This window comes from Nerophis lumbriciformis, linkage group LG19, assembly GCF_033978685.3.
Source record: "Nerophis lumbriciformis linkage group LG19, RoL_Nlum_v2.1, whole genome shotgun sequence".
Lineage (NCBI taxonomy): Eukaryota > Metazoa > Chordata > Actinopteri > Syngnathiformes > Syngnathidae > Nerophis > Nerophis lumbriciformis.
Window position 1 is genome coordinate 38,694,087 of NC_084566.2, and position 15,121 is coordinate 38,709,207.

At 43.1% G+C, this 15,121-nt stretch overlaps 1 protein-coding gene across 1 annotated transcript in view; it reads left to right on the forward strand.

Annotated features, from left to right (window-relative positions):
* The window catches only part of insra (insulin receptor a), a 190,385-nt gene that overhangs the window by 97,539 nt on the left and 77,725 nt on the right, over positions 1–15,121 (forward strand). Inside the window, exon 3 of the mRNA XM_061978791.2 lies at positions 8,179–8,515. Within this exon, the coding sequence (XP_061834775.1) occupies positions 8,179–8,515 (337 nt within the window). The remainder of the gene's footprint in view (positions 1–8,178; positions 8,516–15,121) is intronic.

A 15,121-nucleotide genomic window follows, 5' to 3' on the forward strand; every position in this document is an offset into this window, starting at 1 on the left:
TAATAGTGTGAGAGTCCAGTCCATAGTGGATCTATCATAATAGTGTGGGAGTCCAGTCCATAGTGGATCTAACATAATAGTGAGAGTCCAGTCCATAGTGGATCTAACATAATAGTGTGAGAGTCCAGTCCATAGTGGATCTAACATAATAGTGTGAGAGTCCAGTCCATAGTGGATCTATCATAATAGTGTGAGAGTCCAGTCCATAGTGGATCTATCATAATAGTGTGAGAGTCCAGTCCATAGTGGATCTAACATAATAGTGTGAGAGTCCAGTCCATAGTGGATCTAACATAATAGTGTGAGAGTCCAGTCCATAGTGGATCTATCATAATAGTGTGAGAGTCCAGTCCATAGTGGATCTAACATAATAGTGTGAGAGTCCAGTCCATAGTGGATCTAACATAATAGTGTGAGAGTCCAGTCCATAGTGGATCTAACATAATAGTGTGAGAGTCCAGTCCATAGTGGATCTATCATAATAGTGTGAGAGTCCAGTCCATAGTGGATCTATCATAATAGTGTGAGAGTCCAGTCCATAGTGGATCTAACATAATAGTGAGAGTCCAGTCCATAGTGGATCTAACATAATAGTGAGAGTCCAGTCCATAGTGGATCTAACATAATAGTGAGAGTCCAGTCCATAGTGGATCTATCATAATAGTGTGAGAGTCCAGTCCATAGTGGATCTAACATAATAGTAAGAGTCCAGTCCATAGTGGATCTAACATAATAGTGTGAGAGTCCAGTCCATAGTGGATCTAACATAATAGTGTGAGAGTCCAGTCCATAGTGGATCTATCATAATAGTGTGAGAGTCCAGTCCATAGTGGATCTAACATAATAGTGTGAGAGTCCAGTCCATAGTGGATCTATCATAATATTGTGAGAGTCCAGTCCATAGTGAATCTAACATAATAGTGTGAGAGTCCAGTCCATAGTGGATCTAACATAATAGTGTGAGAGTCCAGTCCATAGTGGATCCAACATAATAGTAAGAGTCCAGTCCATAGTGGGGCCAGCACCCCGGGTCCCAACTCTGGACAGCACCTTTAAGGTTTATTGGCGCTCTGTACTTCTCCCTACGTCCGTGTACACAGCGGCGTTTTAAAAAGTCATACATTTTACTTTTTGAAACCGATACCGATAATTTCCGATATCACATTTTAAAGCATTTATCTGCCGATAATATCGGCAGCCCGATATTATCGGACATCTCTAATTTCAATCTTCTGAACCAAACCTCTCCAAACCAGTGCCAATTATTTGTGCTATTGTACGCTTGTGCCGGTTTCTGCTGCAAATGTTTTTGGTCGATCTAATACAGTTTTTAAGTTATTAACATTTAATGGTTTTATGTTAACATGTAGTCCATGTGTTATTATCCATAACTAGTCCCCAACTATGCAAAAATCTGCCCAAACCTGTCCCATTCCTTTACGCTAGGTTTGTGCTGCAAAAAGTTTTGGTCTAACTATTACCGTATTTTCCGCACCATAAGCCGCCCTGGGTTAAAAGCCGCGCCTTCAATGAACGGCATATTTCAAAACTTTGTCCACCTATAAGCCGCCCCGTGTTGTAAGCCGCATCTAACTGCGCTAAAGGAATGTCAAAAAAACAGTCAGATAGGTCAGTCAAACTTTAATAATATATTAAAAACCAGCGTGATGTGGGCGCGCATGGAGTCGTATATCAACATGGACGGAGCTGCGTGAAAAAAGCCACCCGGCCTCTTCGCGTAAACTTACCTTAACCACTCGCTCATCTTTTCTTCATCCATCCATCCCTTCGAGTTAGCTTTTATGATGACGCCGGCTGGAAAGGTCTCTTTTGGCAAGGTCTTCCTTTTGAATATCACCATGGGTGGAAGTTTCTGGCCATTAGCATGGCAAGCTAGAACCACAGTGAAGGATGACTTCTCATTCCCTGTGGTGCGAATATTCACCGTACGTGCTCCCGTTGTATCCACAGTGCGGTTCACAGGAATATCAAAAGTCAGTGGAACCTCGTCCATGTTGATAATGTTCTCTGGCCGGATCTTTTTTTCAGCTATCTTGTTTTTACAATATGCACGGAAAGTAGCCAGCTTTTCTTGAAAGTCTTTAGGCAGTTGCTGTGAAATAGTAGTCCGTGTGCGGATGGAGAGATTGCGTCTTTTCATGAACCGGAAACCTGTCGCTTAGTAGGAGCCATTTTGTGGTCTTTACAGATGTAAACACACAAAGGAAATGAAACGTAATATCCGCGCGCTTCTTCTTCTTCTATGGGGGCGGGTGGTTGCTTACAGTAGAAGAAGAAGCGCTTCCTGTTCTATGGGGGCGGGTGCTTACCTTGGCGGTTGCTTGCGTAGAAGAAGAAGCACTTCCTCTTCTACGGGGAAAAAAGATGGCGGCTGTTTACCGTAGTTGCGAGACCGAAACTTTATGAAAATGAATCTTAATATTAATCCATATATAAAGCGCACCGGGTTATAAGCCGCACTGTCAGCTTTTGAGTAAATTTGTGGTTTTTAGGTGCGGCTAATAGTGCGGAAAATACGGTATGTGCCTCACCTTTGGCAGCGTCTTCTCCCCGCCATCTTTGTTGTAGCGGTGTAGCGTGCAAGGACGGGAGTGGAAGAAGTGTCAAAAACGACATTCAGACTTCAATCAATAATGGAGCAGCATCTCTTCATCCGGAAACAACAACACCGGAAATGTGCCCTGTGGAAAAACCGTCCGACCGGAACTCTCTAATAGCTAAAGTTCCTTGGGTGAATAATGTAAACTCACTAGACCGGTATGTTTTAGCCCTTTCATGGCGAGTTTACTGACAGATATAAGTAAGAACTTTACACTACTTTATATTAGAAATGGCAACTGCGTGAGCAAATAGTCAAACAGTTTAAGAACAACGTTTCTCAAAGTGCAATTGCAAGACATTTAGGGATTTCAACATCTACGGTCCATAATATCATCAAAAGGTTCAGAGAATCTGGAGAAATCACTCCACGTAAGCGGCATGGCCGGAAACCAACATTGAATGACCGTGACCTTCGATCCCTCAGACGGCACTGTATCAAAAACCGACATCAATCTCTAAAGGATATCACCACATGGGCTCAGGAACACTTCAGAAAACCACTGTCACTAAATACAGTTGGTCGCTACATCTGTAAGTGCAAGTTAAAGCTCTACTATGCAAAGCGAAAGCCATTTATCAACAACATCCAGAAACGCCGCCGGCTTCTCTGGGCCCGAGATCATCTAAGATGGACTCATGCAAAGTGGAAAAGTGTTCTGTGGTCTGACGAGTCCACATTTCAAATTGTTTTTGGAAATATTCGACATCGTGTCATCCGGGCCAAAGTTAAAGCGAACCATCCAGACTGTTATCGACGCAAAGTTCAAAAACCAGCATCTGTGATGGTATGGGGGTGCATTAGTTCCCAAGGCATGGGTAACTTACACATCTGTGAAGGCACCATTAATGCTGAAAGGTACATACAGGTTTTGGAACAACATATGCTGCCATCTAAGCGCCGTCTTTTTCATGGACGCCCCTGCTTATTTCAGCAAGACAATGCCAAGCCACATTCAGCACGTGTTACAACAGCGTGGCTTCGTAAAAAAAGAGTGCGGGTACTTTCCTGGCCCTGCCTGCAGTCCAGACCTGTCTCCCATCGAAAATGTGTGGCGCATTATGAAGCGTAAAATACGACAGCGGAGACCCCGGACTGTTGAACGACTGAAGCTCTACATAAAACAAGAATGGGAAAGAATTCCACTTTCAAAGCTTCAACAATTAGTTTCCTCAGTTCCCAATCGTTTATTGAGTGTTGTTAAAAGAAAAGGTAATGTAACACAGTGGTGAACATGCCCTTTCCCAACTACTTTGGTACGTGTTGCAGCCATGAAATTCTAAGTTAATTATTATTTGCAAAAAAAAATAAAGTTTATGAGTTTGAACATCAAATATGTTGTCTTTGTAGTGCATTCAACTGAATATGGGTTGAAAAGGATTTGCAAATCATTGTATTCCGTTTATATTTGCATCTAACACAATTTCCCAACTCATATGGAAACAGGGTTTGTACTTGACCAGCTTGATAACTATGCTTAATATTAGACCAGCTTGATAACTATGCTTAATATTAGAGATGACCGATAATATCGACCTGCCGATATTATTGGCCGATAAATGCTTTAAAATGTAATATCGGAAATTATCGGTGTCGGTTTTAACCTCCCGATTTTCCAGCGTGGCTTCGTAAAAAAAGAGTGCGGTTCCTTTCCTGGCCCGCCTGCAGTCCAGACCTGTCTCCCATCGAAAATGTGTGGCGCATTATGAAGCGTAAAATACGACAGCGGAGACCCTGGACTGTTGAACGACTGAAGCTCTACATAAAACAAGAATGGGAAAGAATTCCACTTTCAAAGCTTCAACAATTAGTTTCCTCAGTTCCCAATGGTTTATTGAGTGTTGTTAAAAGAAAAGGTGGTGAACATGCCCTTTGGCATCAAAAATATCTTGTCTTTGTAGTGCATTCAATTGAATATGGGTTGAAAAGGATTTGCAAATCATTGTATTCCATTTATATTTACATCTAACACAATTTCCCAACTCATATGGAAACGGGGTTTGTATACTCCAATATCCTGATATAGTCATTTTCTATATCGCACAGAGACAAACCTGCGATATATCGACTATATTCCAAATATCGCCCAGCCCTATATACAATACTTCCAACTTTTTGGCTGAGTCTGGTGTAGAATAAGACCATTTTACAGAAGTGGAAATGTCGAGCCATTAGACCCTTTCTCACCCTCCGTGACCTCCTACCTACCTTGCCAATGTTCTTCTGCAAGAATGTACAAACCCTGAACATTTTCTTCCTTTTTCATTTCTTATGTGCTCGCTTTATCCAGGTGGCCAAATGTCCCGTCTATGTCGTGTATGACAGGTGGCCTTTAAGATTAGTGAGGAAGTCTAAGAGAAGGATTGATGAAATAGCATTGCCATGGCCCACTGTTGCATCAAAAACTATTTTGCCCTTCAAGTGAACCCATGAACTAATAGAGATAACAGCGCCTTCCATATGGCTCTGAGGGTATTTACTTTATAAATTATGCACATTATTTAGCGACCCAGATTAAATCTCCCGTGATCCACCTCACCGTTGGTGAATATTTCCCTTTTGGAGCACAGTGGCCCTCATGGACATGAACAGTAACTAGTTATAGTTACTAGTTACTTCATTTCAAAAGTAACTCAGTTACTAACTCAGTTACTTACACCAAAAAGTAATGCGTTACTGTGAAAAGTAACTATTTAGTTACTTCTTTTTTTCTTCTTATTTTTTTAAAGCTCCCATTAATGCCCTTTTTGCCTTCATTTCAGTACTGTTATTGCACTGGAGAATAATACAATCTGTTGATCAACTTGACATGCATTTTTATTTTCCTTTTAACATAATTAATGAAAATCAGTGCAACATAAAAAGGCATTCCTCCTTTCTTTAAACTTGGACCAATGACCATTAATAAAAAACAAGTTTAAGTGCAACATAAGAAGAAACATCATCTTCCTTGAAACATAAAGCCTGACATCTGGAGTGATGCTGCTGTCTTCCACACTTGGAGCCATGGATTGTAGAATACTTGTTTTCAGTGGCAGGATCATTGACACAGATGGTGACGTTTCAGTGCTCAGTAGAGATGGAACACTTTTGAGGGGTTTAAGCACCTGGAGGACCTCATCTGCCACTCTCACATCATCATCAGACAGGGTGACATTTGTCTTCAGGGTGTTGTGGGTCAATGCAGAGTATATAGCTGCCTGCTGCTCCAACATATAAGTGGAGTTCCACCTCGTTGGGACATCATGTATGAGCAGGCAGCTTTAGCATTTCTTGCTTTGTCTTAAGCACATGAGCAGCTGTTGTGCTTGGGTGGAAGTAAGAAACCTTCCTGATCCTCCCAAAGAGGCACTCCATCCTATTGACTGAGATTCCCTTCTGTGATGCCAAATTCACTACATGTGCAAATTAAGCACCTATCTGTGGTCCCAGTCCTGCCTCATTCTCTGTAATTATTTGATTTTTGGCATTATCACATGTGACTGGGATATCTTTATCTTCCAGTCCTCCACTGCTTGTGACGGTGACTCTCGTAGAGGGGGCGTGTCTTCTAATCTCCCAGTCTGCTGTGATGAAGTGAGCGCTTATAGTTCCGCTGGACGTCCACCCGTCTGTCATGAGCGCAACAGCTGATGCTCGGGATAGTTCATCCACAACTTTTTTCTTCTCCTGCTCATAAAGATCTGGCACAATCTTATTGCTGAAGTGGGTGCGCGACGGGATGTCGTAACGTGGTTCAAGCACGTTCAGCATGTGTTTAAAACCCACGTTTTGCACAACCGAGTCTGCACTTATAAACACACCGATTCAATGGCGGGGGGCGTTCAAGCTCCTCCGTTACTCCGCTCGCCATGACCACGCTGTGTGTGGACTGAACGTGACAACAACTTTTTTTTTTTTGTTTCACGTGTGTGCCTCCCCACACCCACACACACACACATAGACCGCGCCTCTTTTCTTCTCTCCGGCGTGTGACAGAGGAAGATTCAGAAGAACGACACCGCAGCGCTTCTGTTTCTAGCCGATACTACCGTATTTTCCGCACTATAAGGCGCACCGGATTATTAGCCGCACCTTCAATGAATGGCATATTTCATAACTTTGTCCACCAATAAGCCGCCCCGGACTATAAGCCGCGCCTACGCTGCGCTAAAGGGAATGTCAAAAAAACAGTCAGATAGGTCAGTCAAACTTTAATAATATATTAAAAACCAGCGTTCTAACAACTCTGTTCACTCCCAAAATGTACGCAAATGTGCAATCACAAACATAGTAAAATTCAAAATAGTGCAGAGCAATAGCAACATAATGTTGCTCGAACGTTAATGTCACAACACACAAAATAAACATAGCGCTCACTTTCTGAAGTTATTCTTCATTGGTAAATCCTTCGTCTTCGGTGTCCGAAGTGAAAAGTTGGACAAATGTGAGATCCAAAATGGCCGGTTCCGTCTCGTCGAAGTCATCGGAGTCAGTGTCACTGTTATCCAGCAGTTCTGTGAATCCTGCCTTCCGGAAAGCTCGGACCACAGTTGTGACCGAAATATCTGCCCAGGCATTTACGATCCACTGGCAGATGTTGGCGTCGTCTGGCGCTGCCTCCCTGTCTTAGTGAAGGTGTGTTCGCCTTCTGTCATCCACTGTTCCCACGCAGTTAGCAGTCTAGCTTCGAATGCCCTGTTGACACCAATATCTAGCGGCTGGAGGTCTTTTGTCAATCCACCCGGAATGACGGCGAGTAGTGAATTAAGCGCGTAAGCGTGTCTCTTAACGTGATGTTATGAGCTAGCAAATATAACAACTACACTACCCAGCATGCAACGATAGTTACGAGCATGCGCGGTAGCCCTGAGAAGCGTTGTATGCTGGCAGTTAGAATGTGGTTATGAGCACGCTGTGAGTAAACGTTGAGAACTCAGTTAACACGCCTCGTCTGCATTATTTATAATTAGACAGACAACACACTTAATAGGAGCCATTTTGGGGTCTTTACATAAACACACAAATGGAAATGAAACGTCACATATCCCAGCATGCACCGCGCGCTTCTTCTTCTTCCGGGGGCGGGTGGTTGCTTACAGTACAAGAAGAAGCGCTTCCTGTTCTATGGGGGCGGGTGCTTACCTTGGCGGTTGCTTGCGTAGAAGAAGAAGCGCTTCCTGCTCTACCGGGAAAAAAGATGGCGGCTGTTTACCGAAGTTGCGAGAACGAAACTTTATGAAAATGAATCTTAATATTTATCCATATATAAAGCGCACCGGGTTAAAAGCCGCACTGTCAGCTTTTGAGTAAATTTGTGGTTTTTAGGTGCGGCTAATGGTGCGGAAAATACGGTACATCAAAAGTAACGTAAAATAACGCAGTAACGCATCATGTAGTAACGGTAACTAAATTACTGAATAAAAAAAAATAACGCGTTAGATTACTAGTTACCGCCGAAACTAACGGCGTTACAGTAACGCGTTACTTTGTAACGCGTTAGTCCCAACACTGGACATGAATATTTGAACCGCAAAGCCCCCCTCTTACCTATGTGACCCGCTTCTGTCTCTTTGCAGTGTGTCCCGTTCAGTGCAAACATCGGACCTGCACCAGGGATCACCAGTGCTGTCACGACGAGTGCCTGGGTGGCTGCCTGAAGTCGCAGTCGGCGGCTCACTGCGTGGCCTGCCGGGGCCTCCTGCACCAGGACACCTGCGTGCAGCGCTGCCCAGACAACCACTACACCTTCAAGGGCTGGCGCTGCGTCTCCTTCGCCTTCTGCCAGGAGCTCCACAGCAGGTGCAAGTGGGAGAAGGAGCACAGCAAGTACGCTGAGTGCCACGAGTACGTCATCCACAACGGCGCCTGCATCCCCGAGTGTCCCTCGGGCTACACCACCGTCAACTCATCTTCGTAAGTGGATGGTTTCATTTCCCTAAAAAAAAAACAGGCAAATATAATCTCTGCATTCACTAATGACTTTTCACACTGCGCATTTTTAGATATACTCCTGTTTATTCAGCCGTAATTATTGGATGGAGACGGAAATGGGATTGCTGAAATAGTGATTACATACCTGCCAACTACTCCGGTTTTCCCGTAATTAGTACGGTTTTCATCCACCTATTCCGGGTTACGGTTGCAGTGATAAAAAATACGGTTTTTCATTAATTAAAAAAAAATATTTTAAAAAAATGCGCGAGGCTATTTATAGCACCGCTGCCAAGCACGAGGCACCTGTTGCCATTGTTTCCAAACGAGCGAACGATCATGGAATCAGCCGGAGAAAAATCGCAAACGAGTCTTAAACCGAAAAGAAAACTGCAGTCATTCCGTGAAGAATATTCAAAAGCCTATCCGGGAATAATTATCCGTTCCAAAAAGGGTGAAAACTACGCGAATTGCACCTTGTGCAGACAAGATTTTTCGATCGGACACGGAGGAATTAGCGATGTAAAAGACCACGTTGGGACAAAAGAACACAAGTCTAATGCCGTTGCTAGCGATACAAGTGGAAAACTTTCAACGTTTTTCGGATTTTAGCCACAAAAAGGTAATGACACCAATGTTATCTATTGGAATTGTTTAGTACTGTTATACTGTTAAAAGTGTTTATACTATTTATGCTTTCAAGTCCAAGTTGAAGAAATCTTGTTAAATGTTGACAGCATAACTACCAAAATACAGAAGTATGTCCTTAATATTTTTGCAGTGCTATTTCTGTTGAAAAGTTCAAATGATTACATTAGAGATGTGATGTGCCACTTTTCAAGTGTCTGATGGCTTAAATTAATTTTCATTCATTTTTCATATTTTGAATTCTTTTGAAAGGCTTACAAAAAAACTACATTTGAATTGTAATTCCATGCTATTGACAGAACTATTAATTTTAATGAAGTTAGCTTACCATGTTTACAGTATGATAATTGTGATAGAAATGTGAATTTTAGGCACAGAATATTTTTTACAATTGAACAAGGCAGTAGATTATACAAGCTTGGACAGAAAGTTAATAATGACACCAATTTTTTTTTTAATGGAATTGTTTAGTACTGTTTTACCATTTGTTTACTGTAAAAAGTGTTTATACTGTTTATACTTTCAATTAACAAATTGAAGTCTTGTGAAAGGTTGACAGGATAACTGGCATTAACTGTCAAAATAATTTCAAACTATTGAAGTTAGCTTACAGAATAAACATGTCAATCAACCCATATGATTTTTGCTGTAATATTTTTGTTTTGAAAAGTCACTGTGACTGATAGAAAAGTGATGGTTTTAGCAACATTTTAACCTGTCTGAATGCTAATAATCATTTTGCGTCGGGGGGCGAAGGAACCCCCCACCAGGACTGTGTCCTGGACCTACCGGGGCCTGCGGCCCCTGGACCCTGGCTACTAGGTTTTTCTGATTTCAAAAGTTGGCAGGTATGTGATTAAGAGCACAGACTGAGTGCCCACAACTGTCCAGTATCAGACCAGCTCTTGCAGCTGATTTCTTAAAGGAGCAGAGCACTAGCTTTTACAGTTTAACCCAGGGGTGCTCATTACGTCGATCGCGAGCTACCGGTCGATCATGGAGGGTGTGTCAGTCGATCACCAGCCAGGCATTAAAAAAATAGTCCTAAAAATGAGCGATCATAAATCTTCACTATGACGTCACTTTCGTCACTTGATTGACATTCACGGCACCCGAGGGTCTTCTGAGATGACGCTGGCTGCTGCCAGCTCATTAAAATGACCGACAGGAAGGCGAGAAAACTGTCGTCAAAACTCCAAAGACCGACTGCACAGTTGCACAATAAAAGCTCTGCTTCATCCTGCCTGCGCTACCAAAATAAGAGTCTCAGAAAGCTGGCGTGCACAAGCTAGCAAGCTACGGAGTTTGCCGACAATGTATTTCTTGTAAAGTTTATACAAAGGAGTACGGAAGCTGGACAAATAAGATGCCAAAAACCAACCACTTTCATGTGGTATTGGACAGAAAGGAGGACTTTTTTTCTCCTCCATTCGAAAATGCGGACGTTTTTAGCACCACTGTCTGATTCCAATCAATGCAAGTCATCACAATCACTAATACACCAACTTATATTCTTGTCTTCATAAAAGAAAGGAATCTATATGTGTTAAACATGCTTGTTTTATCTTTAACCACCTTTAAGTTGTTAACAATATTAACTATTTGTGTTAAACATCCATCCATCCATCCATCCATCTTCTTCCGCTTATCCGAGGTCGGGTCGCGGGGGCAGCAACTTAAGCAGGGAAGCCCAGACTTTCCTCTCCCCAGCCACTTCGTCCAGCTCCTCCCGGGGGATCCCGAGGCGTTCCCAGGCCAGCCGGGAGACATAGTCTTCCCAACGTGTCCTAGGTCTTCCCCGTGGCCTCCTACCGGTTGGACGTGCCCTAAACACCTCCCGAGGGAGGCGTTCGGGTGGCATCCTGACCAGATGCCCGAATCACCTCATCTGGCTCCTCTCGATGTGGAGGAGCAGTGGCTTTACTTTGAGCTCCCCCCGGATGACAGAGCTTCTCACCCTATCTCTAAGGGAGAGCCCCGCCACCCGGCGGAGGAAACTCATTTCGGCCGCCTGTACCCGTGATCTTGTCCTTTCGGTCATAACCCAAAGCTCATGAACATAGGTGAGGATGGGAACGTAGATCGACCGGTAAATTGAGAGCTTTGCCTTCCGGCTCAGCTCCTTCTTCACCACAACGGCTCGATACAGCGTCCGCATTACTGAAGACGCCGCACCGATCCGCCTGTCGATCTCACGATCCACTCTTCCCTCACTCGTGAACAAGACTCCTAGGTACTTGAACTCCTCCACTTGGGGCAGGGTCTCCTGTTAAACATGCTTGTATTATTTTTAACCACCTTTAAGTTGTTAACAATATTAACTATATGTGTTAAACATGCTTGTATTATCTTTAAACACCTTTAACTTGTTAACAATATTAACTATATGTATTAAACATACTTGTATTATCATTAAACACCTTTAATGTATTAACAATATTAACTATATGTGTTAAACATGCTTGCATTATCATTAAACACCTTTAACTTGTTAACAAAAACCTATATTTCATAAATAAGTAAATATAAATTATATATATGAATGAGGTAGATCCCCACGACTTGATCAATTGAAAAGTAGCTCGCCTGCAGAAAAAGTGTGAGCACCCCTGGTTTAACCCTTGTGTGGTGTTCGGGTCTGTGGGACCCGTTTTAATTTTTTATTAAAAGAAAAATGATACAATTAATTAATTTTTCAAACTGAGACTCACTGACTTTGGCTCATATATCAGAATGCATATTTAAAGGGGAACATTACCACAATTTCAGAATGGTTAAAACCATTAAAAATCAGTTCCCAGTGGCTTATTATATTTTTCGAAGTTTTTAAAAAATTTTTTACCCATCACGCAATATCCCTAAAAAAAAGCTTCAAAGTGCCTGATTTTAACCATCGTTATAAACACCCGTCCATTTTCCTGTGACGTCACATAGTGAAGCCAACACAAACAAACATGGCGGATAGAACAGCAAGCTATAGCGACATTAGCTCGGATTCAGACTCGGATTTCAGCGGCTTAAGCGATTCAACAGATTACGCATGTATTGAAACGGATGGTTGTAGTGTGGAGGCAGGTAGCGAAAACGAAATCGAAGAAGAAACTGAAGCTATTGAGCCATATCGGTTTGAACCGTATGCAAGCGAAACCGACGAAAACGACACGACAGCCAGCGACACGGGAGAAAGCGAGGACGAATTCGGCGATCGCCTTCTAACCAACGATTGGTATGTGTTTGTTTGGCATTAAAGGAAACTAACAACTATGAACTAGGTTTACAGCATATGAAATACATTTGGCAACAACATGCACTTTGAGAGTGCAGACAGCCCAATTTTCATCAATTAATATATTCTGTAGACATACCTTCATGTCAGCAGGCCAGAGAAGCTAGGGTCGATATTCTTCTCTTGACGGTGTGAGCCAAGACATCCAGGGGGTTTAGCTCGCTCGTCTGCGGGAACAAACTGCCGCCATTGCTTGCCGTGCTACCGAGGTCCTTTGTCCCTGAATTGCTCACACACTCCGGCAGATTCAATGGGGGTCTGGCGGCAGATTTCTTTGACTTTATCGTTGGAAATGCATCTGCTTTGAGTGTCGCAGGATATCCACACATTCTTGCCATCTCTGTCGTAGCATAGCTTTCGTCGGTAAAGTGTGCGGAACAAACATCCAATTTCTTGCCACTTTGGCATCTTTGGGCCACTGGTGCAACTTGAATCCGTCCCTGTTGGTGTTGTTACACCCTCCGACAACACACCGACGAGGCATGATGTCTCCAAGGTGCGGAAAACAGTCGAAAAAACGGAAAATAACAGCGCTGATTTGACTAAGTGTTTGAGAAAATGGCGGATTGCTTCCCGATGATTCCGAGAGCGAATATTAGAAAGGCGTTTAATTCGCCAAAATTCACCCATTTAGAGTTGGGAAATCGGTTAAAAAAATATATGGTCTTTTTTCTGCAACATCAAGGTATATATTGACGCTTACATAGGTCTGGTGATAATGTTCCCCCTTTAATGACCACACACCATACACCCCCCCTACACATTTCTATTACATACATATAAGATGTCTGGGTCCACTGGACCCGGGGCTAATAGAAGTGTGGAAATTGATGTTCTGTGTACCACACACAGACACACACACACACACACACACACGCAGGTTATCATGTGGAATGGGGACCAAGTTTTTGCTCATGACTTGTGGGGACCAACCTTTCTCCAGGTTGTGGAGGCATAAAAAAAATGTGGTTAAAAAGGCCACTAGCCAGTTAGGTCATACACGTCTTTAAATCTCTGGATTGATGAAGTAATGTGCTGATCACTCTTACTGGGGACCCTGGGGAAAAAGAGTTACCGTATTTTCCGCACCATAAGGCGCCCTGGGTTATAAGCCGCGCCTTCAATGAACGGCATATTTCAAAACTTTGTCCACCTATAAGCCGCCCCGTGTTATAAGCCGCATCTAACTGCGCTAAAGGGAATGTCAAAAAAACAGTCAGATAGGTCAGTCAAACTTTAATAATATATTAAAAACCAGCGTGATGTGGGCGCGCATGGAGTCGTATATCAACATGGACGGAGCTGCGTGAAAAAAGCCACCCGGCCTCTTCGCGTAAACTTAAACTTACCTTAACCACTCGCTCATCTTTTCTTCATCCATCCATCCCTTCGAGTTAGCTTTTATGATGACGCCGGCTGGAAAGGTCTCTTTTGGCAAGGTCTTCCTTTTGAATATCACCATGGGTGGAAGTTTCTGGCCATTAGCATGGCAAGCTAGAACCACAGTGAAGGATGACTTCTCATTCCCTGTGGTGCGAATATTCACCGTACGTGCTCCCGTTGTATCCACAGTGCGGTTCACAGGAATATCAAAAGTCAGTGGAACCTCGTCCATGTTGATAATGTTCTCTGGCCGGATCTTTTTTTCAGCTATCTTGTTTTTACAATATGCACGGAAAGTAGCCAGCTTTTCTTGAAAGTCTTTAGGCAGTTGCTGTGAAATAGTAGTCCGTGTGCGGATGGAGAGATTGCGTCTTTTCATGAACCGGAAACCTGTCGCTTAGTAGGAGCCATTTTGTGGTCTTTACAGATGTAAACACACAAAGGAAATGAAACGTAATATCCGCGCGCTTCTTCTTCTTCTACGGGGGCGGGTGGTTGCTTACAGTAGAAGAAGAAGCGCTTCCTCTTCTATGGGGGCGGGTGCTTACCTTGGCGGTTGCTTTCCGTAGAAGAAGAAGCGCTTCCGCTTCTACGGGGAAAAAAGATGGCGGCTGTTTACCGTAGTTGCGAGACCTAAACTTTATGAAAATGAATCTTAATAATAATCCATATATAAAGCGCACCGGGTTATAAGCCGCACTGTCAGCTTTTGAGTAAATTTGTGGTTTTTAGGTGCGGCTAATAGTGCGGAAAATACGGTAATATGGTTCATGGGGACCAAATTGAAATAATTTTGCATAATTCTCACAAATTTGTACGTGACTACTGAGGACCATTTATAAAAAATAGATAAAAAATTCAAATGAAATATGACATGATCCTCAGAATACAGCACTGCAGCTGTCCTCTTATAGGAAGTTTCACCACTTAAATGTACCAGCTACAGCCCAGATGAGGGGGGCTGCTGTGCAAATGTCTCACACTCAAACTAACCAGTAAACATAATAATAACTGGGATTTATATAGCGCTTTTCTAAGTACCCAAAGTCGCTTTACATGTAGAACCCATCATTCGTTCACACCTGGTGGTGGTAAGCTACTTTCATAGCCACAGCTGCCCTGGGGTAGACTGACGGAAGCGTGGCTGCAATTTGCGCCAACCGCCCCTCCGACCACCACCTATCATTCAATTCACCGGTGTGAGTGGCACCGGGGGCAAAGGGTGAAGTGTCCCGCCCAGGGACACAACGGCAGCGATTTTTTTTTTGGAT